Source organism: Hydra viridissima, unplaced genomic scaffold (genome assembly GCF_058129835.1).
Source record: "Hydra viridissima isolate aposymbiotic clone 2 unplaced genomic scaffold, HvirCarnegie_v1 scaffold_8, whole genome shotgun sequence".
In the NCBI taxonomy this organism is placed as follows: domain Eukaryota; kingdom Metazoa; phylum Cnidaria; class Hydrozoa; order Anthoathecata; family Hydridae; genus Hydra; species Hydra viridissima.
Genome location: NW_028324307.1, coordinates 8,213,197 through 8,234,568, shown reverse-complemented (window position 1 = coordinate 8,234,568; position 21,372 = coordinate 8,213,197). Strand labels below are relative to the sequence as shown.

Below are 21,372 nucleotides of genomic sequence, written 5' to 3'. Positions count from 1 at the left end.
TAAATATTTCGTCCAAAATTTCTCGACTTATACGCGAGTATATACGGTATCTTTTGCATTTTATTTGAGGAAATTGCGTTTTCACAGTTCAAATTAAAACAGCTGAGAATATATGGGGATAGAAATCCCGTTAACAAATTTTTTCTTTTCCAGGAACACTTGTTAAACATCTAAAAAAAAATGAAGCAGAACTACCTACTTTCTCGTTGTAAGTTCGAGTTTTAGCATAGTAATCCACTGCATCTTTTGCATTGTCAAAATAACCTCTATACAATAAATAGGCACATATCATTACACCTGTACGTCCCTATAAAGAAAAGAGAAACTAAATAAAACCATTATGAAGGTATAGCAAAGTACCCAACAGAATTGTGATTCAATTTTAGTCATAAAATGCACATCAACATTCTTATGTTTTAATGCTTTTACCTTTCCAGTTTTACAGTGAACAATGGCAACATTATCAACATCTTTGTTTAACCAATTGTCCATGTCAACACAACATTGTTCCATCAATTCAAATAGTGGTGCACTGTGGTCATCAAATCCAAATAGAGAAACTACAGAATTCATAAAATAAAACTCATAAAACATCAAACATTTTGATCATCGCATCTGTTCAAACAATTTCATAAGACATTCTTTTAATATATGCCCAGGAATAAATGTATCTAATTATAAAATAATTGTGTTTTACATATTTTTCTTTTCAAATCAATAAGCAGAGAAAAACATAACAGATGATTTAAAGTATTAGTGAATTCTCAATTACCTCTGCTGCAGAATTTCTCAGGTTCATAGTACTTCTCAGAACAACTAAAAATATAAAAATATTCCAAACGAAATCTGAAAGCGATTGCAAAGCATTACATAAAGTTTTGTTAAAAAAATCATAAAACAAAGCAACTTTTCTCTTACCAGTTAACTTATTCATTGATTTTTAAGATAAAATCTTTTCAATTAATAAATTTACTTAAAATGAATTTTTATCCTGACTAAGAATGGCTGAAGTTTTGTTCAAAAGCTGTTGGTTGTTAAAAATTCAATTTCTTATTTTTCTTGCTGTCCAAATAATAACTAAAGAATAATATCAAGCTCAAGATAGTATTTAAACTGATGTAATAATGTCCTTATTAATAACAAAGAAAGATTATCAACTTCAAGCTTTTACCTAACATGATTGGAAATGGTTGATTGTAATTTTAAACATATTGAAAGATCAATATGAGTTTGTTGACACAAGCAAGACCTTTTATATCAATGCACATCAGAAGCAACATTCAAAAGAAGAAGTTTGGTATACCAGAAAGCATTATATAAAGTAGGAGTTTTTGAAGAATACTATTGCTCAAATTATCATGTGATTTTTGGTATTTCATCTTCTTTTTTTAATGTTTATTTAATATCTGATGGAATTACTTCTCACTATTGAATAGTTGCTACCACTGATTTCATTTTTTTTACATGTCCATTTTTTAAACTGCTTTGGTGTAATTCAGAAGCTGAAGATGAACATCAACTTAAATAATTGATTCAGAAAAATCATTGTGCTTTATATATCAGGCTTTCTAAACAATGAGATTCCTTATTGCCCTACTGCTAGTCCAGTAGCACCTAGACGTTAAGAGGTGTTTTAGAGTTTTGAGATCATTCCGTATAAAATCAACATTGATGGTACCACATATGCTATTCAGTAAATAATTTGATCAACCACACAAAATATTAAAGAAATTCAATATGGGTAGTGAACATCATAAAGAAATATTTTTAAAATGATGTGAGTTTTATGATTGTCTGAATCTTACAGGGCATTCAAAAAGTGTTGTTAAAGTTTTGTTTTTTTTCTAAGAACTTACAAATTACAGACATACAGAGCATTACAGGAAACCATCATTACATACTCTATTGGTTAGAAAGAACATCACAGGTATTGTACAAAATAGGTCTTTTGAGTAATCCAGAAAATGATGTCCAAGTGTATATAGCACAATATTTATAATTTGTACTACTATGTATGTTTTGTACATTTTTTTCTCTTCCCTCATTTTAGGATTATAAAATTTTTGTATTTTGATTCTACATGATTTAAGCTTTTAGAGAATATCAATTATTCCTGATGCAGTTTCCTTTACCTTGTAGTTTTTTCAAATGGTTGAAATGATTGCAATTATAAACTTGAATGACTTATTACTATTATATTTTTTATCAAACATGCTTTTCTGATTGAATTGTTTGATTATACTAACTTATAAGTAATTAAGCTATAAATTTTGTGAATAAATATGTTTAAAATAGATTTATCTTCACTTGATTCTTTATACTTAAGGTCTTCCTTACATTACGTCATGCGCGGAGGAGGGGGGTTTCTGTTTATATGATGATTTTTTACGGAGACAGAGGAGCAAGGGTTTTTTAATTTAAATCAATTTTTAAATTGATAAATTAGGATAAATTAGGATGAGGGATTTGTTTTTTACAATGTGTTTTTTGCCATATTCACTTTTTTATAAGAAAAATGGTTTAGGGTGCTTGACAAGTGCTGACTTGCAAAATGTGTATGATGATAGTATATAGGAAACATTTATCAATCACCTAGGTAGTCAAAAATTAAGATAAGAAGGGCAGCAATAGTAATAATAATGATGATTATTACTATTGCTGCCCTTCTGTCACTATTCCCTAGACAGCACACGACACTGGGCCAGAATTCCGGCAAATCATCGCACGCCGTGTTGACTATGTTAGTAACGAACCAGTACTGGCGCGAGCCTGGCAAGCTTCTGGCGAGTAGTCGTATGCCATTTCAATAGTATTTGTTACTGGACTAACACTGTCCCAATTGCGGTGGCTACAGAGTTTTAGCCGAATGTCATTTAGGCATAATCGTCATTATTTTGAATGTTCTCTGTGTTATCCATGATGATATTATAGAAGCAAAACAAAAGGTTTGCAAGATATATTTCGCAAATTTCTTGTTTTTGCTGTGGTTTTTTTTATTGTGCTATTATTACAATAAATATTGTAATAATAATAGCTAACGTACTTTTGCTGTTACAACAAAATGTTGGTGCTTTTGTAAAAACATTAACAAATATGTTGTAATTAGATTTGCATTTGCTACATCCTATCTCTTACAGTAGTAAATGCTACTGTAAAATGTTTAAATGTCGTATGATGTAAATAATGTAAATTTCACTTATGTTAGCACACAATGTAACAGTAATTTTATAAAATGTTTTTAAATTAAGCAGTTTGAATAACATTCATGCGAGATGTTGATTTAATGATGAAACAAAAGTGGTAAAAAGAAAAGACTATTTAAAAGTTGGAAGATAAAGGTTTTTATCACAATAGCTATAAAAGAATCAAGAATTTAAATAAACTTTATATATATATATATATATTTAAAAAGATAGTAACAAAGTAACAGCATAAAAAGAAGAAGAAGAAGGTACTTAAATATATATATATATAGTTTATTAACAGCTAAAATTTTTTAGCTTTTTCGTCATAACTTTTTATCTTTTCACTGAAAAGGAATGGAATTTTTAACAATTGTTCTTCTAAAGTAATTACATAATATAATTAAAAATGAAAATTTGTTATGGAAGGAAGAAATTCAAATTTTATTGAAAACATAATCGTGCAAAAGTTTATAAACAAATGAAAAAAATTTAAAAAAGAGATGTTATTTCTAATTTCTCCACATTTTTTCATTACAGTACATCAGTATTTTGTTGGATAGCCTCTAGATTTTAATATTGCTTAGCACCGACGACTCATGGAGTCAACTAAGTTGATAAGCACGTCTTTGGGGATATTTGCCCAAAAATCCGAAAGCATCTTGAATAAATCATTTTTATTAGTTGGTTTTTTGCCCTTCAATTGACGATCAAGATGTTTCCAAAGATGTTCCCAAATATGTTCCATTGGATTTAAATCTGGACTTTGAGAAGACCAGTACAAAAGTGGAATTTTTTTCGAATTTAAAAAATTTTTGACAGAGTTTACACGATACTTTGGATCGTTGTCTTGCTGGAAAATCCAACCACGAGACATTTTGTCCTTTCCCTGTGGCAGCATAACATTCTTTATTATGTCTGATAATACATTCTAATCCATTATGCCTTCAATGCGATGAAGTGGATCAATAGAATCACGACTGAAAGATCCCCAAATCATTATATTGCCACCACCATATTTAACTGTTGATATTTGATACTTAGGAGCAAATCTTTTACATTTCGGACGTCTCACGTACTTGATACCATCGCTACCAAACATGCAAAACTTTGAACCGTCACTGAATAAGACTTTTGACCATTCTTTTGAAGTACAATTCAAATGATCTTTGCAAATTTCATTCGTGCTACACGACTATTTATTAATGTTAATGGTTTCTTGGCAGGACGACGACCAACCAAATTATAATGACACAGGCGACCTTTTGTAGTAACACCATAATTCTTGCTCAAAATACCATTTAATTCGACAGCACTTGTGCGGTGATCTTGTTTTGATTCTCTTACTGTTATTCTGTTTTGATGTTCTGTAGCTATCTTTGGCCTTCCTAGACAATGCTTGTTTTCGAGTGTCTTACGGTCTCTATACTAGTACGCTATTTGTTGATTTAGCCACATCATAAAGCTCAGAAATTTCCTTATAAGGAATCTTCTTCTCTACAGTAGGTATTATTAAATTTTTCTTTTCAAGTGACAATTCCTTAGACTTTCCCATTATTTTTTTAATTCAATTTAAGTTAAGTATTATCTCCAGTGAATTAATTTTAATAATAAAATGTTTTTCTTACTGAAACTTTGATTTTTTTTAATGGGGCACGAAACTGTTTATAAACTTTTGCACGATTATGTTTTCAATAAAATTTGAATTTCATCCTTCTCTAACAAATTTTCATTTTTTTGTGTAAACTATACTATGTAATCACTTTATAAGAGCAATTGTTAAAAATTCCATTTATTTTCAGTGAAAAGGCAAAAAGTTATGACAAAAAAACTAGAAAATTTTATATATATATATATATATATTGTTGTTACCCTCTTTTTTGTTGTTTTTATTGTTGTTATTAACTTATGTTCATTTATTACTACTTATCATTAAAATAATCTTATTTAATTTAAGTTAATTTTAAACTATTTTTAAGTGACCTTGGTTGAATTAATTGTCATTTGAATTATATTCATTAAATGACTTTGTGAATGGTCACTTTCCTCATTTTAGCAATTTAATGTAAGAGTGAACCATCCCAATTAAATCTTTACATATTTCTCTGTTTTAACTTCTATTAATATAATGTTGTTGTTGGTATGTACCCAGCTAGCCTATACAGACAGGTCCCGTATGGTATTGAACCGGGGATCTGGTATGGTTATCATCCGGGTTATGGCACCGAGAGTCAGATGGGAACCGTACGGTTTTTCCGGGTGCTAACGCCACCTATCGACTGTATTAGAATTTACCTCATGCGCGAAGTTTGAAATCGCCATTTTGTTGTGTAAAAGTTTTTGCGATATTTTGTTAATAATATATTTCTTTTACGCTTTAAAGTTGTTTCTTTTTCAAATAGTGGTATATATATTTTTGCATATATTTCTCAAATATTTCGTTAAAATTATTCGTTTTTAAATTACGTTTGTCGGGTAAGAACAACTTTTTTTACTATTTGATTATAGTAAAATCTTTTTGAGGATAATTTTTTTATTAAAAGTATTTTAGGTATTGTAGTTTCATTATAATGTTTTGGTTATGTTTGCAATTACTATTTATCGATAATTCTATGTTGATTTTTGCAAACTGATTGAAAAATTAAGAGCCATTGTCTGAGAAATGTAGGCAAAATAAGCAAATTTTGGAAGTGATGTCTTCAAATTGCACTCTTTTTTAGATATTTTGTAAAAGACAATGAAAGTAGGCCACTTGTAATTTTTTTTCTAAAACCTTTATTAATTTCGGAGATATTGGGTCCCAAAATTTGGCCCGTTTTGAGAAAATTTTGCGCATGGAGTGCAATTGCTACTTTGAGGAGGAATTTTAGCAACATGAATATGACAGAAACATTTCTTTTTAATTTTTTTACTAATCTAGGTAGATTTCTACAGTAAAAGTAAAAATTCAACATGATTACATTTTCAGTTGTCTAGAAATCACTTCCAAAATTTGCTTATTTTGCCTACATTTCTCAGACAATAGCTCTTAAGTTGAAAGCACTGGTTTTGAGTTGTCTGAGATACTGTAATTACACTACGCGCAAAAGCAATTACAAAGAGTGGGATATTGCGTAGTTTTCCTAAAATCCTGTAAACATTGTTTGAGCGGTATTTTTATGGACATATTTGAGTTGATTTGTAAAGTATAAATTGAAGGCGATTTTTTTTTGAAGGGGAGTTTTTTATTAGAAGAGAAAGTATAAAGTTGAAACGTTGTGTTTGCTGCGAGAAAGCAACCGATACGTAGTCAATAATTTTTACCGCAGATAATTTATAAAATATATCTTTATTTAGTTTATAATAAAACTATTTTAGTAATTGGGGAATATTTATAACCTAATAAGATTTAATTACCCATATACTTTTTTTGTAATTATTTGTTATTATATCTATTGTTTGTTAAATAATTAATTTGTTAAATAACAGAAAAACATTTTGTAAAATTAGGAAGATATAAGTAACCTTACTATGAGTTCTGACAGAACAAAACGTAGAAAAATTACTGCTGAAATAGCAAGAATTATGAATTAAGTATCATGCAATGAATCAGAGTCGCTGAATAATATTTTAGTATTCAATTCTTCTAGTTCTGTAAGTAGTTGTCAATCATGTCCAATTGTCAACAATACTTTGTTATCCGAGTATTCTCCTAAAATTCCAGAAGATTCATGCAAGTCGGATGCTGTAACAATCTAAATTTACCTTTTACTAACTCTATCTTTAGTTTAGAAGAATGTAGTGATAACATCGAATGGAAAGCTTGTTTGTATGATGATTTACACAGTGATGATATTGATGGCAACAACTGCATAACAAAAGTGAATGAAAGTGTATCAGATGAATTAAAGCAATGGGCAACTGCATTTAACATATCTCATAGTGCTATAAATAGTTTGCTTCAGATTTTGCAAAAGTCAAATTTAGATTTGCCTAAAGATGCTAGAACACTTCTTAGAACTTATTGAAACATTATTACTGCTTCTGTAGCTGGTGAGGAATATTTTTATATAGGATCAAAAAACCGGTTATCTTTGCTTCTAAATAAATCTTCAATTTCATCTGATATTACACAGCTTACAATTCACATAAATATTGATGGTATTCCTTGATTTAATAGCTCAAACATTTCTTTCTAGCCAATTCTTGGTTCGATTGTAGAACTTAAAGGTAACAATATCTTTCCTAGTTCTTGTCAGTAATGGTAGAGGCAGCTTGACACAATTTATCAAGCGAAACATGACCTATTTAATGACACCTAAGCTAGCGCGATAGTGTAACTTGACTGGCCAGCGAAGCAAAATTAAATTTTGAGCACTGCAACACTTCAGATTTTGTTTAGTAATTATTCACTTCAAATTTGTATGCCCACATTTAACAGCAACATATTAATCTTGAGTTATTCATTTAGATCACAACATTTAGCCTAGAAAGGTTATACTTGCTAAGTGGTGTAATAATAATAATAATAATAATAATAATAATAATAATAATAATAATAATAATAATAATAATAATAATAATAATAATAATAATAATAATAATAATAATAATAATAATAATAATAATAATAATAATAATAATAATAATAATAATAATAATAATAATAATAATAATAATAATAATAATAATAATAATAATAATAATAATAATAATAATAATAATAATAATGATGATAATTTAACATGTATACTGTGGCATCAACATAATTGTTTTATATGTATTTAGGTGCTGCTAAAAAAAGCTTTGCCACTATGTACACAACCAAGGAAATACTTGAGAAGGAACTTTCTACATGGTTTGGAAGTTCACGGGACCATGGGGAAGGGAGCCGAAAACGGAAAGGGAAGAATGCAACAGAAGCCAATAATACAAGTTATGATTGATTGAAAATAGTGTACAATGTGATCTGTTTTTCAAGCACTGTATACATTATACTGGTTTGTCCATCCTGTAAATACATTTTGTCTTATAGCACACAGAAGCTGATTTCAAGTACTCTTATTTGTTTAATTAAGTTATGCTCGTTAAAAATTTAGTTAACTAGTTGTTATTACCAGCAAGCATTTATGTGTATTTCTTGGAATGTTTTCAATCAGTTATGACTTGCAGTGATGCAGTATTGCAACTTGCATTATTTGTATGCTATATGATAGTATTGGTGCATTTTTTGAAAACTTGATAGTTTATGACTTGTAATTGCTTTTTTTTAAAATAGACTCTTGCATAAAGTTAACAGCTTATCAGTTTTAGCAATTATTTTTGGTAGTGTTATTGTTACCATTAATAAATGCATCTTATCCTAGGATTTATGTGGGATCTATGTGGGTTATCCCAGCTGAATACCAACTGGGTCCCTTATGGGTCCCGTTTGCTATCCCGGCTGAATACCCTCTGGGTCCCAGCTGGGTCCTGTTTGTGTTTTCTAGCAGGAATCCCGGACGGGTCCCGTCTAGATCCCGTGGGTGAAAACCAGCGGGATCCGGCTGGGTTACACCCGGGTACCTTTATGGGCTGGCTAGCTGGGTATATAGTTAGAGTTGTTTTAAAGTGCTTGCAACGAATATTTAAAGAAGATATCAATTATGAAATAGTTATTCCAAAGAACTCATTTGGTAAGATAATTGTTACCCTATCATAAACATCTGTAAAAGATAATTTTCCTGCTGTAAATGAAAATATTGTAGATAATAATGATTCAGTTTTTGGAACTGCAGTTAATATATTTTCTGATAACAATGTTAATGTTGAAACTGAACTTGACCATATTTAAAATCTTAGTAGCGATAATGATAATGAAATAATCTCTTCAGATTTGACTACCTTATTGGCTGATTGGGCTGTTCAGTTAATTTGACTGCTTTGTCATTTTTACTGTGTCTGTTATGAATATTTTTAGTAAGGGTCTGCGTATCGTTATCGGTATGAACCGATATTTTGAAACGATAACGATATAAACGATAACGATATCAAACGATAACGATATCAAACGATATGAGTTTGTCTATGAAACGATCTAAAAACCGATAAATTTCTAGTCAGTTATCGTATCAAACGATAAGTTCGTTTGAAACGATAACTGACTCGAAATTTATCGGAATACATAAAAATAACGAGAGATACCGATAAATAATGAAATATAAAGTAACGATATTTTTTACAATATTCCAATCGTTTTTTTTAAAATCCCAAAATTTAGTTTAAATATATTATAAATCTTCAAGTCGAGTCAAGCCTATCTTTACCGGTTTTACAAGTTAATCTGAATATCTTTAGATGGTGGTCAAATCTGAATATCTTTAAATGGTGGTCAAAACTTCTTAAAAGTTATTGTTAATGTTTTCAATCCAAAAAATCCAATCATTATTTTTCCTTTGAAATATATGAAGATTTATGGTGTGAAGCGATGCTATATTCTTGCCATTGAGGAGATGGTCTCAGAGGATAATGGCCAAAATAATCTCCAAAGTTACTGGCACCTCTTCAACTTGAAGAAGTAAACTTCAGTATGGAATTTGATCTAAAGTGTGAAAACACTGTTTTCAGACTTTCAAGTCATTCTCGCAAATATGCCTGTCTGTATTGTGAAGGAGAATGCTCCCTTGAAGCAGGGAAACTAAGAGCATTGGGCTCCATAGACTTATGTTATGATCAATATGTATATGGTGGAAAAAAAAGATTGAAAATGCCAGAATACAAAAATGTAATAAATCCTCATTTCATTTACTTAAAAGAAGATCAAGAAACTTTTCTTGGACACATTGTTCCTCCACCTGAGCTTCATATTATGATGGGAGTTGTGAATAAACTTTGTACTTTGCTTTTATATGTTTGGCCAGCTTTTCGAAGCTGGTTGAAAACACATTACATTTTAATGAGGGGGTACCATGGTGTAGGTTTAGATGGAAACAATGCTAATAGATTTATGTCCCTGTTAGATATTTTGGAGGGGGATGTTACCTTAACTGCAAAAATGAATATTTTACCAATAATTAATTGTTTGTGTAAGTTTTCATTAATAAAATCAGCTGTGTTTGGTTTGGAAATGGGTAGAGATATTTCTGTTAAAATTGAAGACTTTAAAAGTTCATTTCTAGTCTTCAACAAAAGATGTATTTGGCTATGACTTGACAGTTTCATGGAAAATACATATTTTAGTGTGTCACATTCTCCCCTTTGTAGAACACAATAATATTAGCTTAGGTAACCATGCAGAACAATGTGGTGAATCTGTTCATCATAAATTTAAAAAAACTTGGATGAACTACAAAAGAAACATAGGACACAAAAGTTATGGAGAAAAGCTAAAATCTGCTGTAGTAAATTTTAATTTTAACAAACAACAACATTAATATCATTTGTGATACAAATGTATTTATATTATGGTTTTTTTTGAAAAAAAAAATATATATATATATAAAAAAGGGAATATTTAGACTACCATAATGGCTGTTTATTAAAACTTTGGAAGAAAAAAAGCCAAAAATTATGCGTTTTAATTTTGAAAATATACATTTTAGCACTTAGTTCAGATTTTTCTGACAACATATGTTGTGTTTACTAATGCATATGATTGATTAAATGTAAAAAAATCAGGAGTGGGGAGAGTTTCAACTTGGCGGTCAATTTGCAGAACAGTGTAGTAACGATATGCTTTTTTTAAGTTGAAAAATCATACGATATTGTCGGTTTATAATGATATTTTATCGTTCTGTTATTGTTTGCATTTCCAAAGACCCTTATCGTATCGTTATATTTATCGGTATTTTTTCAAAAAAATATATTAAGAACCTTATCTTATCGTTATAATATCGTTTCAAAATAATAACGATACGCAGAACCTTATTTTTTAGTATCATATTTAGATAAAGTTGAACACATTGCAATTTTAGATGACGGAATTCTCAACCATGTCTTGTAATAAGTTGATGATAGTTTTGTTTCATCCTTGCTTCACTTGTTATAAATCTAGTTTGTTGAGATCTGTACAATCTTTGTTTACTTATGTTATTACTAACAAAATTAATATGCTTATTTCACACAAATTTATATGGGATGCTAAATGAAATACATATTAAACTTATTTTGGCTAATTTTATTAGTGTCTTAAGTAACTTTCTTTCCAAATAGTAAGAATTATAAAACAAAATTGTCTGTATTAATACATTCAACAGCTGCCATTTGGAAAAATGACTTTGGTAAACATAAATGGCATATTTGGTAAATACAAATGACATAAAAAAAATTTCCATAAATGTTTAATAAATTGTTTTTAATTTCGTATTTTATTTGCATTAGATTTTTGAAATGCTTTTGGTACTTTTAGTATATTGTTGTTGCTGTTATACATTTACGTGTGTGTATGTACGTGTGCGTGTGTATGCGCGCGCGTGTGTGATAAATATTATGTATTTCCCAGATTTATCAATTACAAAGAAGATAATGTTTATTGTTAATGTCATCTGTTTGCAATGCAACGTTCTAGACAAAATTTAAGTCATGATGAATGTGTTGCTATTATTACTTTGTCCAATGAAGGATTAACAAATCTGAGAGAGAACAGTTCACTACTGCACGAAGTCTCCAAATACAACTTGCTGAGGTTCATGAAACTGCTGATAGTTAAGATGCCATAAAAAGAAGACTTCGTGCTTAAAATTTACCACCTCAGGAAGCAGCTACTGGTTCCAGATATTCTGTAGACTACCGAAGAAACAGACTGGCTTTTGCAGGACATATGAATTGGGAAATGCTTGATTGGGGATAGGTTTTATTTTAGATGAGTCAAGGTTTTGTCTTGTAAGTTCTGATAGCAGCCCAAGAGTGTACAGAAGATCAAATGAAAGGTAATTCGCTTATAACATTTAAGAAACCACTTTATATGGAGGCGGATCATTGATGGTATGGGGCGGAATATCTTTAACAGCTCGCTCAGAGCTTTTTATTGTTGATGGTGGATGTCTGACTTCTCAACGATACATAGCAGATATTTTAGAACCTTTTGTGGTACCTTTTGCACCGTACATTGGAGATGGATTCCTTCTGATGCAAGATAATTCTAGACCACATACGGCACGTATTGTTACTGAGTACTGAAATAATGTTAATATTCAAGTTTTGGTGTGGCCAGCTTGCAATCCAGATATGAAGTCTAATAGAGCATCTTTGGGACATAATGGGATGCTGTGTTAGGAGCAAACATCCACCACCTAACAGCCTTGAAGAGCTGTAAAAAAGTCTTATTCGCGTGTGGGAAAATATCCCTCAAGAAACGATTAGACCTCTAATTGAAAGTATGTCACGGCGCTGTCAGGGTGTAATAACATCAAGAGGTGGTAACAGTTAGTTATTGATAAGTCAAAAATATTTCAATTTAACCTGTATTTGTGTGCATAACAATAATAATCATTTTACTTTATTTTGTTAAACGAACCTTATTTTTGGTTTTAGTTTGTTTTTTTTCACCTTCCTGAAAGTCAATTTCATTATTATCATCGAAATAATTGTGTTCACTTGTTCTATTCATATGTTTGTCAAAATATAAAATATATTGACGACAATTAAAATAAATCGAAAATTGTGGTACAAAAAAGTGGTACGTTAATTTTGTGGTTAAGTGCATATTGTATACATGTTTTAAATACAAGGTAGTTATACATTAAAGTTAAATTTTGCATTTAGGTGATGTAGAAATAAATCATTTAAACTCAGGAGTATTAAGTGAAGAGGTTGAGCGTTTGCTGAAGAGTATTTTCAGCTTTCAGAAGATCGAATGGTGTACGAAAAGCTTGGAAAAAACGAAAAAACTCGTTGAATAAATAGCACTATTTCAAATATCTTTACTATTTAAAATTATTTTTGTCAATTTGAATTGGAATAAATTTCAAAAAATACTTATGTATTTGCCTTTTGTGCAATATTACATTTTCCCCAGAAATGGTTGAGAATAACGTGCTAGGGTATGTATATTCGTTAAAAGTAACGGATCAGTGCTGGCATTTGATCACGGATGAATGCTGGTAAATAACCCCAGGCCAGTGCTGGCTATCGATGGCGGCCAATTGGCCATTTTGTTTCTGGGCCGTCATCACTTACCGTCATCGCGCCGTTGTCGCAAGCGAAACTGGGCCAGCTTTGTGCCACTAACGGGAGGCTGTCTGGATTTCCATCTAAAGTAGGTTTTTATTGTTGCAAATTTCAAACTTTGCGTATGCATCCATCATTCTTCGTTGATTTATCATGTTACTGAAAAGTGGCTTGTAAAATGTTTTGAAAATGCAAACTTATCTTGGTTTATTTATTTGAATTTAAAAAATTGTTTACAAAATCGTTTTTACAATAAGTTTTTTCGTATTCCTGTCTTAACAAATCCATCACCGTTTTAGACAGCGGATTTTTATCAAATGATATCAATATACTAGCTTGTTGTTACAATTGAATTATTTAAAAAAGCATCCCAACCCATAGTTGAAATTTTAGGAATTGTAACTAGAACAGTCACTGTCAAAAAATGAGTCACTGCTATGTTTGGAATGAGAAAAAAAAATTCTTTTTTGGCAGCCAACCGATCTAATAAACAATTACGCTTTTTCAGTGGGCGCAGGTTTTTTGAGCTTTTCTTTGCAGAATTCTCTTCTTTAGTGTCAACACTCTTCTTTAGTGTCAACGCACTTCTCTTTTGTTGGAATATCGTGTAGAGGCATTTGATTTGTTGCCGTTTTTAGATGATAAAGATTGGCACGATTCGGTAACTTGACATAATTGTAAGATTGAAAACGAAAAATGGATTTGTTAACGCTCATAACTGTAATCCATATCCCCCATTTGTGTTGACAGGAATAAAAACACGTTTTTCTTTACCCGTCACGTGTGATTACAAACGCGCATTCGAAACCGTCTTTTTTAAAAAAGGCAATTGTCCTTGATGTTGCAACGTTTTTTTAATCAACAAATCGCTAATGGGATGTTTCATTCGACTTGACGAAGGAAATTCGTTTTCGAACAATTTTTACAATTCGGCATTATTGTCAAAAGCAATCATTAACACAATCACCAAGCAATCATCATCATCGGTATCATCGGCATCATCACTCTCATTTCAACATCCTCAGCATCATCACTATCATATCACCATCATCAGGTCATTACTGCCATGCCAACAATATTACATCATCGACACCATTACACCAAAGCATCATTAGATCACCAACACCATTGTAACATATGACCGATAAAATTGATAAAATGAAATTTGCGATGATTTAAGATTAATTTTTTTTTTTTCTACACTCCATGGATATTATCTTATAAGATGACAAAAACAAACTTATTTTTTATATTTTTGATTCCTCAAGTGGAATTTGTTTGTAATTCAAATAACAATTGTTATTAAAGAAATTATTTAAAATATTATTTTAGAGAAAAAATAAGCAATGTAGGCGCCATCTTAATGTGAAAAGTGTATGTTCCAATTTTTTTTTTAAATATCCTGAGTTTTATGAGGAATCGATGGTGACTCTACTATAGAGTACTATTAGGAACATTTTGGGCAAGAAAAATCCAAAATATTAATGTTCTAAGTTATACCGTTTTGTGAGATAAATTTTCTTATACTTTTTAGAAGAGCATTTGTACGGTTAAAAATAAAACTTTCCCTGGACATTTACATATCGTTAGAACTACAATTGAATGTTAGTTTTTAATAATCACTTTCAAAGAATACTAAATTTAAAATACAAAAAATAATTAAAATTTCATCTTTGTCAGGGGCTGTTTATATGAAAAGTGGGCTAGCTCGTTTGCAGGGCTAGCCCGTTTACCGAGATCTCGACGTCGTCCTTACTTCAACTTAATTTTATTTTGCGTTTATATGGTTAAGAGAGATAGCCCGGCAAGTGAGATCTTACTGTTTTTTGCTGAGATCTCGGCAAACGGGCTAGCCTATGTCCATATAAACAGCCCCTTAGACATTTAAAAATTTGTTTATAATAGTTTAATTTTACATTAGTTTAATTGAGATATACAGTAGAGTGGTATGAAAAAATAAAAATGTGATTTATTGAACGTAATAAAAGCTTGCATTTCATGGTACTAAAAAAAGCTACAAAATATTTCCTACTTGTTTTAATATTTAGAGGTACCCCGAGCATGCTCTACGTTTTGCATCTTTATGTACACAAACATGGCCGTCAGACATTTTATTTTAATAATTTCTATTAAATCTGTGTCGTGTTCTTATTCGCAAAGTCATTTTCAGGTTTTGTTTGAAGGTAAGCTGAACATGTTTGCATGAAACTTACTTGAAAAATATGTGCAGTGATTTAAAATTCTTTTAATTTAGTTACAACTATAGTATACAGCTGTTGCAGCTCAAACTAGTTCCAGCTATTTTGTTTGCCAAATGCGAATATAGTTGTAGATCTGTCAGTCTGCACTGTTTAACGAGCTATGAATAATAGATGTAGGTGTAAAATCATATTCAGAGAACTATTATTTTATTTTTCATTGATTACCAGGAAAGGATATCGCTGTCAAAAATCTGCACTATAACGCACCACAACCATGGCAGCAGAAAAAGAAAAAGAGCCTACTCTAAGCGAATTAGCTGAAATTGTTGCATCTGATTTCCAGGCTGTGTGGAAAAGAGCCTTTATTCCTGTTGTTTTACATACTAGAATTCTGAAGCTAATACGGTGTACTCAAAATGAGTTTAGAAAGCTGATGAAATCTTACAAAGGAGGAAAGACTGATAAGATATGTTGAAGCTTCAGGCATACAAAAATAAATAAAAGTTGTTCGACATGTTCATTGGCAGTGTGGATAAGGTTACCTCAGCTAAGTTAAAGAAACTTTTTGACCAAAAAACGGCAGAAAATGCAAGGTTCAAAAGAAAACTTTACCTGTGTGATCAGCAATATTATTTAGAAGATTTAGAAAAAACATTGTCATCATAGGGTAAGGTTGCCAATATTGTACCCCCTAAGGCCAAATTAAAACATGTAGGCAATCAACTGAGCGGAAACATGGATTTTCAATTGGATTTCATAATTTAGGGATTGGTTGTTGTAAAGATGTTAAAGAAAACCCAAAATTTAAAAACCGTTAAGTCTCGAAGAATCAAACTAAAAAAATAGCGCTAAGAGTACAATTAAGGAAACTAGATCCCTAATTGTACCATTGTAATCCAATATTATACGCAACTAATCTGACATACAGTTAATTGGAAAATTTGACAACTAAAAATAAGATATTTTAAATTCTGGGTATTTGTTTTGAATTTAGATAAATTATGCTTTAAGATAAATACACTGAACAAATCATATCTTCTGCTTTTTTTAGTGAAATACTCTTAGCCATAAAAACCTAAGATAAGAAATCTCCAATAACAAACCAAGAAGAGCTTACTCTGGCCTTAATGCAGTTGGATGACAAAAAAAACAGTTGACTACTTAATTTCATTCAGCAAAGATAAAAAATAAGTTAAAAAATTTCTTGTGGGTTGTAAAAATAACGAGTTATGTTAAAAGTACAATATTAGCAACCTTACCCTATATTGACGATGTTGGAACAAACAAATAATCAATTGAAGTCCAAAGATTTCTGAGATTCTCATTAATCCATGTTTTAGCAGCCTTTGATGTATGGGAATTTGCGCCATCAAATCACACTTTGGCCTTTATTATAATAATCACTATTTACAGAGACGTTTTCGTAAATGAATTGAAGCTAAGTTTTTTACAGTGTAGAAACTTTTGTGCCACCCTTTTTGATGAATGTTTTTCAGAAAACCTAAAGGTCTCAGTTTGTGTTTTTTTAGTACCAGGTTCAAACATACCATGTAATGAATGAAAATTTGGGACTTTCTTTTAGAAGGCTTGGTAAAAATGTTACAATCTGTTACAAAAGTGAGGAGGAAGAGAGATAAAAAATAATCATGAATGGCGTGACGTAAATTATGAACGACCCTTTTTGAATTGCTAAAATTTGCTATGTGATAGTTTAGCAAATGTAAAATATGTGTCAAATATCAAAAAGCTTTGTTCTTTCCTGCTTTTTTATTTATCAATACACTCTGATTAACACAAACATTATGTAAATCTAAAAAAACATTAAGAAAAGACCTTATGCTTTAAAAAGTATTAGATCCGTATCGATTAACCTTATGAATAGAAAAGCTTGTTGAGTTTTATTGTTGGCTCCTTTGTCTAAGTTTAGTTTTTCTAGCATCTCAGATGTACTTAGACAATAGTTTCCAACTCTCGAAATCTTGACTTTTTTTGTACGTCAACATGGTGGTGCCGTGAAACATTTTTTAAATTGTTTTTCTTCGAGTCTTTTTGTAAAGTGTTGCAAAAGTAAGTACAACTCATTTTTGTTTTAAAACTTTTTAGATAGATAGCAATAGCTGCAGTATTTAATTACGTTTTATTAATTATTATTTAACTAAGCCGCGCCAATCTGAATACATAAGTATCATTTCCTTGGTTTTTCGCTCATAACATTTTTTCTAATCTAGCAAATTCAATTTTGAAAAGAGAATCTTGATCGTCAAACGAAAAATCACAAACACAAACAACCATAAGTTTGAACACGCACACTAAGTTTTTAATTAAGTTACTAACTTACAGATTATAAACTTTGTACTTGTCTTTATGTTTTTGTTCAAGAAACCTGAAAATAATAAACAAAAATCACTTAACAAACCATTTAAACTTCTTCCATATAAAGTTAGAAATTGTTTATTTTGGAGCAAGAAAGTGAAACAATCTTTGCATGATGCAGAAGATAAGAAATTTATCTTTAAATCAGTACAAAACATTAAACAGGAAAACTATTAAATCCGAAATGTGGAATCAATCTTTTTCAAAGCAGACCTAACAACATCATCAAAACTGTTTCTGTATACACCTTCAAGATTTTCTGAAGGGAAACCCATGGCAATAATATTTGGCTTGATATCTAATTATCTTTATTAAGGCTTGATATCTAACTTGGAGCATTTAAATTTGGAAACATTTTTTATAACTGATCTTTGGTTTTTTTTCTTTTTTTTAATTCATTTTTAATCATTTACTTTAAAAGTAAAAAATTGATAACTATTTATCGTTAATATAATGGGCATCAGTAAGAAATCCGAAAACTATTTGTATTAATAAAAGTGAAATTTCTTGAAGTAGAACAACAATTTAAATACATATATATATATATATATATATATATATATATATATATATATATATATATATATATATATATATATATATATATGTAGACCGATCTAGATCTCTTAATTGCTTGAATGAGATATGTAAAGAAATAAAAACGCGCCACTTTTTTGCAACACCCATTACTTAACAAAAGTTAAATCTCTATTTACTAATAAAAGTGCCTACATCTTTAAATAACTGCAATTAACTTATTTTGTAATCAGTTATTAATCATTATTATAATTTACGTATGTTTTCTGTAAAGGTTATTTGTGTTTGAAATCTTAGTAAAAGAGCGTCATAAAAAATTAGACTCATATTTAATATACTTGGTATTTTCAATAATTAAAAACGTGTGATTTGGTAAAAAGATTTCAGTCAGGGTTTGCAAAAATTATTTTCGTAAATAACATGAAGTTTTGATGCATTTAAAAGCATGTCTAAAACAATTTTGTTAAGTCAATTTTCAGTTAAAGCAAATCTATGTACTGTTTACTTTTCTTAAACATGCAAAATTTAAATTTCTCCGAGTCCTTCAATCATCTACTGTGATTCTTACGCTTAATTTGCTTATTTATAGTTGCTAATAACAACAAGAAAGTTTGATGTACTTTAAGTTGAATCTAATATGAGACTCTCGTTGGGTCAATTTTCAGGCCCAAGGTGGATAGTAGCTTGTAGCTAGCTATCGTAATTTGCAAATTTAAAATCTCAGAAATTATAGTCATGTTCCGAATTTACGAAACTAAAATTGAATCTGCATTTAGATTTCGGCGTAACGAGGTTAATGTATGTTTAAAGATTTTTTTTTTTCTAGATAAACAAGTAGAATTTGTTATAATTTGTCTTACCTTATTGATTTTTTATTTTAAAAATAAAAAAAAGTAGTTAATGAGAAGAGATTTCAAAAAAACCTAGATTTTATTTGTGGTGAGCGCTAGCTAACATGAAAACATCATTGCTAATTTACGAAGGTACACTTTCATTTTTCTTTTGTTGCCATATGGCAACAAGGACCCATAAAGAGTTAACTTAATTTTAATGTAAATTCTAATTATCTTTTTAGTTTAAGTGGCTTTTAAACATAAAACAAAACGAATCAATAGTGTAAATTAAAAAGCAGTAGAAATCGTGGAAATATTATATATAATCAATTATTTCATCGGATCAATAATTAACTTTTTATTTTTAGTTTCTAATTTTAAAGATTCAATTCAAATACAAAAATTTCTGCATGATGTTGAGCAAGAAAACTTCAAAAAAATAAGCAATGCTTAAGTACTTCGCAATTAGTCCAGATAAAAGAATTTTATGTGTGTCAATGTGTGAGTAAAGATAATAATGGAGAAAAATGATGTGAAGCGAAAATCAGTAACCTTACTGGTGCTGATAAAAGTGGACCTAACAGCTTTAAAAGACATTTGTAACGTTTATTGTAAAAAGATATTTTGCAAAGTTTGAAATTTTAGAAATTGTCAAAATGAAAGATGGCACAAGGACAACAAAGGAGCCCCAATTATCTCCAAACTTAATCAAGTTAAGAACCAAGAAAAAAAAAACACTTCGTTTACCTTCTTTTCACAACCATCATTTTTAGCTCTATAAAAAATGACGAGTTTCAAATGGATTTTATGAAAGGCTGACTTTTTAACATCATTATAGACAAATTCGTAGACGCATATCATCTTCAGTAATTCGTTGTTTACTTAAGATATTCTATCTATGGAAAAATCTACACATAATTAATCATCTTAAAGCTAAATGCTGAACAGCTAGAAAAAGTGATGAAAAGATTTCTAAAAATTAAATTGATTGGTCTTTATTAGGCTTTGGAAGGAAATGACAACTAGTTGTAAAAGCAAGACGGAAGAGGCGCAGACAAATTGAAAAATAATTGATTTCAACAAGTTGAGTGTTGATGAGGCATTCATGTTAACAGGAAAAAGTGGTGTAAAGCAAAAATTAAAAAATATCTGTTCGTGGTCTTTCATACTGAGCTCAACTCGCAATGAAAAATTGTTTTTTTTTTCTGTTAGCAGACAATCAAACTTAGTGTTGTAAAGATTATTGGTATTAAGGGAACGTTGGGATCAGTGCCAGTCAACAGGGGGTGCAAAGGTTTTCTTGCATCGAGACTCCACTCTTTTACAAATTTTCAGGGGGCCACTTTTTCACAATATTTTTGCCTCGAAAATAAAAGCTAAAAAATACAAAAGAAGATAAAGTTGAGTCATATAAGAGCAAGCATCACAAAGATATCGCTAAATACAATAAAATAGTTACTTTGGACGGCTCATCTGCATCATCATCAGCACCAAGCGAGTTCTTCATTTATATCTACTACAAAGAGCCTAGGTAAGTCTTTTAATACAAAATCTAATGCAGGACAAATCCAGAATAGAAATGGAATTCGGACAAACGTAATTATGGTTAGTTTGCCGTTATCAAACCTATGAGTTGAAGGGAGCGTTTGAGAAGTGAGGGAGTTTACCATCAAGTGGTCCTGACATCCAGATGTCTTCCAAGAGTTCATATATTTGTGGGCTACGTTAGATAAATGTTCTATACGATAATGTTGGATGAAGAAACCAATATTGTTGTAAATGGCTTTTTATCTAACGAAGGATTCTTAGATGAAAAACGCTTGGCAATTATAAACGACATCTAAAATATCCTAAAAGATGGTTGTCACCTAACAGAAGACTACAAAGAACTATTACAACTTTCACCCTATTACTTAGGGGGTTGGATGAAAAATAATTTCAGTTTTAGAATCCCAGTGGCTTTTTAGATACGGTGGATGGCAAAGACAATTTACGCACTTAAAGTAGTACTTTTTACTAAACAATTGAACTAAACGTGAATTGAAAGGAATGAAATGAGTAACGGATTTTTCAGTCTTATTTATGTTCGCTTTTGAAACAAGGCAGTTCTAAGTTTAGGGG

The 21,372-nt window shown here is 30.2% G+C and overlaps 1 protein-coding gene and 2 pseudogenes across 4 annotated transcripts in view; 2 read left to right on the top strand and 1 right to left on the bottom strand.

Moving 5' to 3' along the window:
* LOC149884858 (phosphatidylinositol 3,4,5-trisphosphate 3-phosphatase and dual-specificity protein phosphatase PTEN-like) overlaps positions 1-21,372 on the bottom strand; it is a 51,835-nt gene that overhangs the window by 23,202 nt on the left and 7,261 nt on the right. For 2 of the 4 annotated variants that reach the window (XM_090094983.1, XM_090094984.1), the window contains 5 exons: positions 18,095-18,179; positions 17,847-17,891; positions 773-816; positions 430-560; positions 200-307 (listed from right to left, as the gene is read on the bottom strand). In XM_090094983.1, the coding sequence (XP_089951109.1) occupies positions 200-307; positions 430-560; positions 773-816; positions 17,847-17,891; positions 18,095-18,179 (413 nt within the window). The remainder of the gene's footprint in view (positions 1-199; positions 308-429; positions 561-772; positions 817-17,846; positions 17,892-18,094; positions 18,180-21,372) is intronic. The other 2 variants (XM_090094985.1, XM_090094986.1) reach the window with 2 other exon arrangements.
* Positions 6,693-7,360, top strand: LOC149884860 (uncharacterized; annotated as a pseudogene).
* LOC149884859 (uncharacterized) lies at positions 9,521-10,573 on the top strand (annotated as a pseudogene).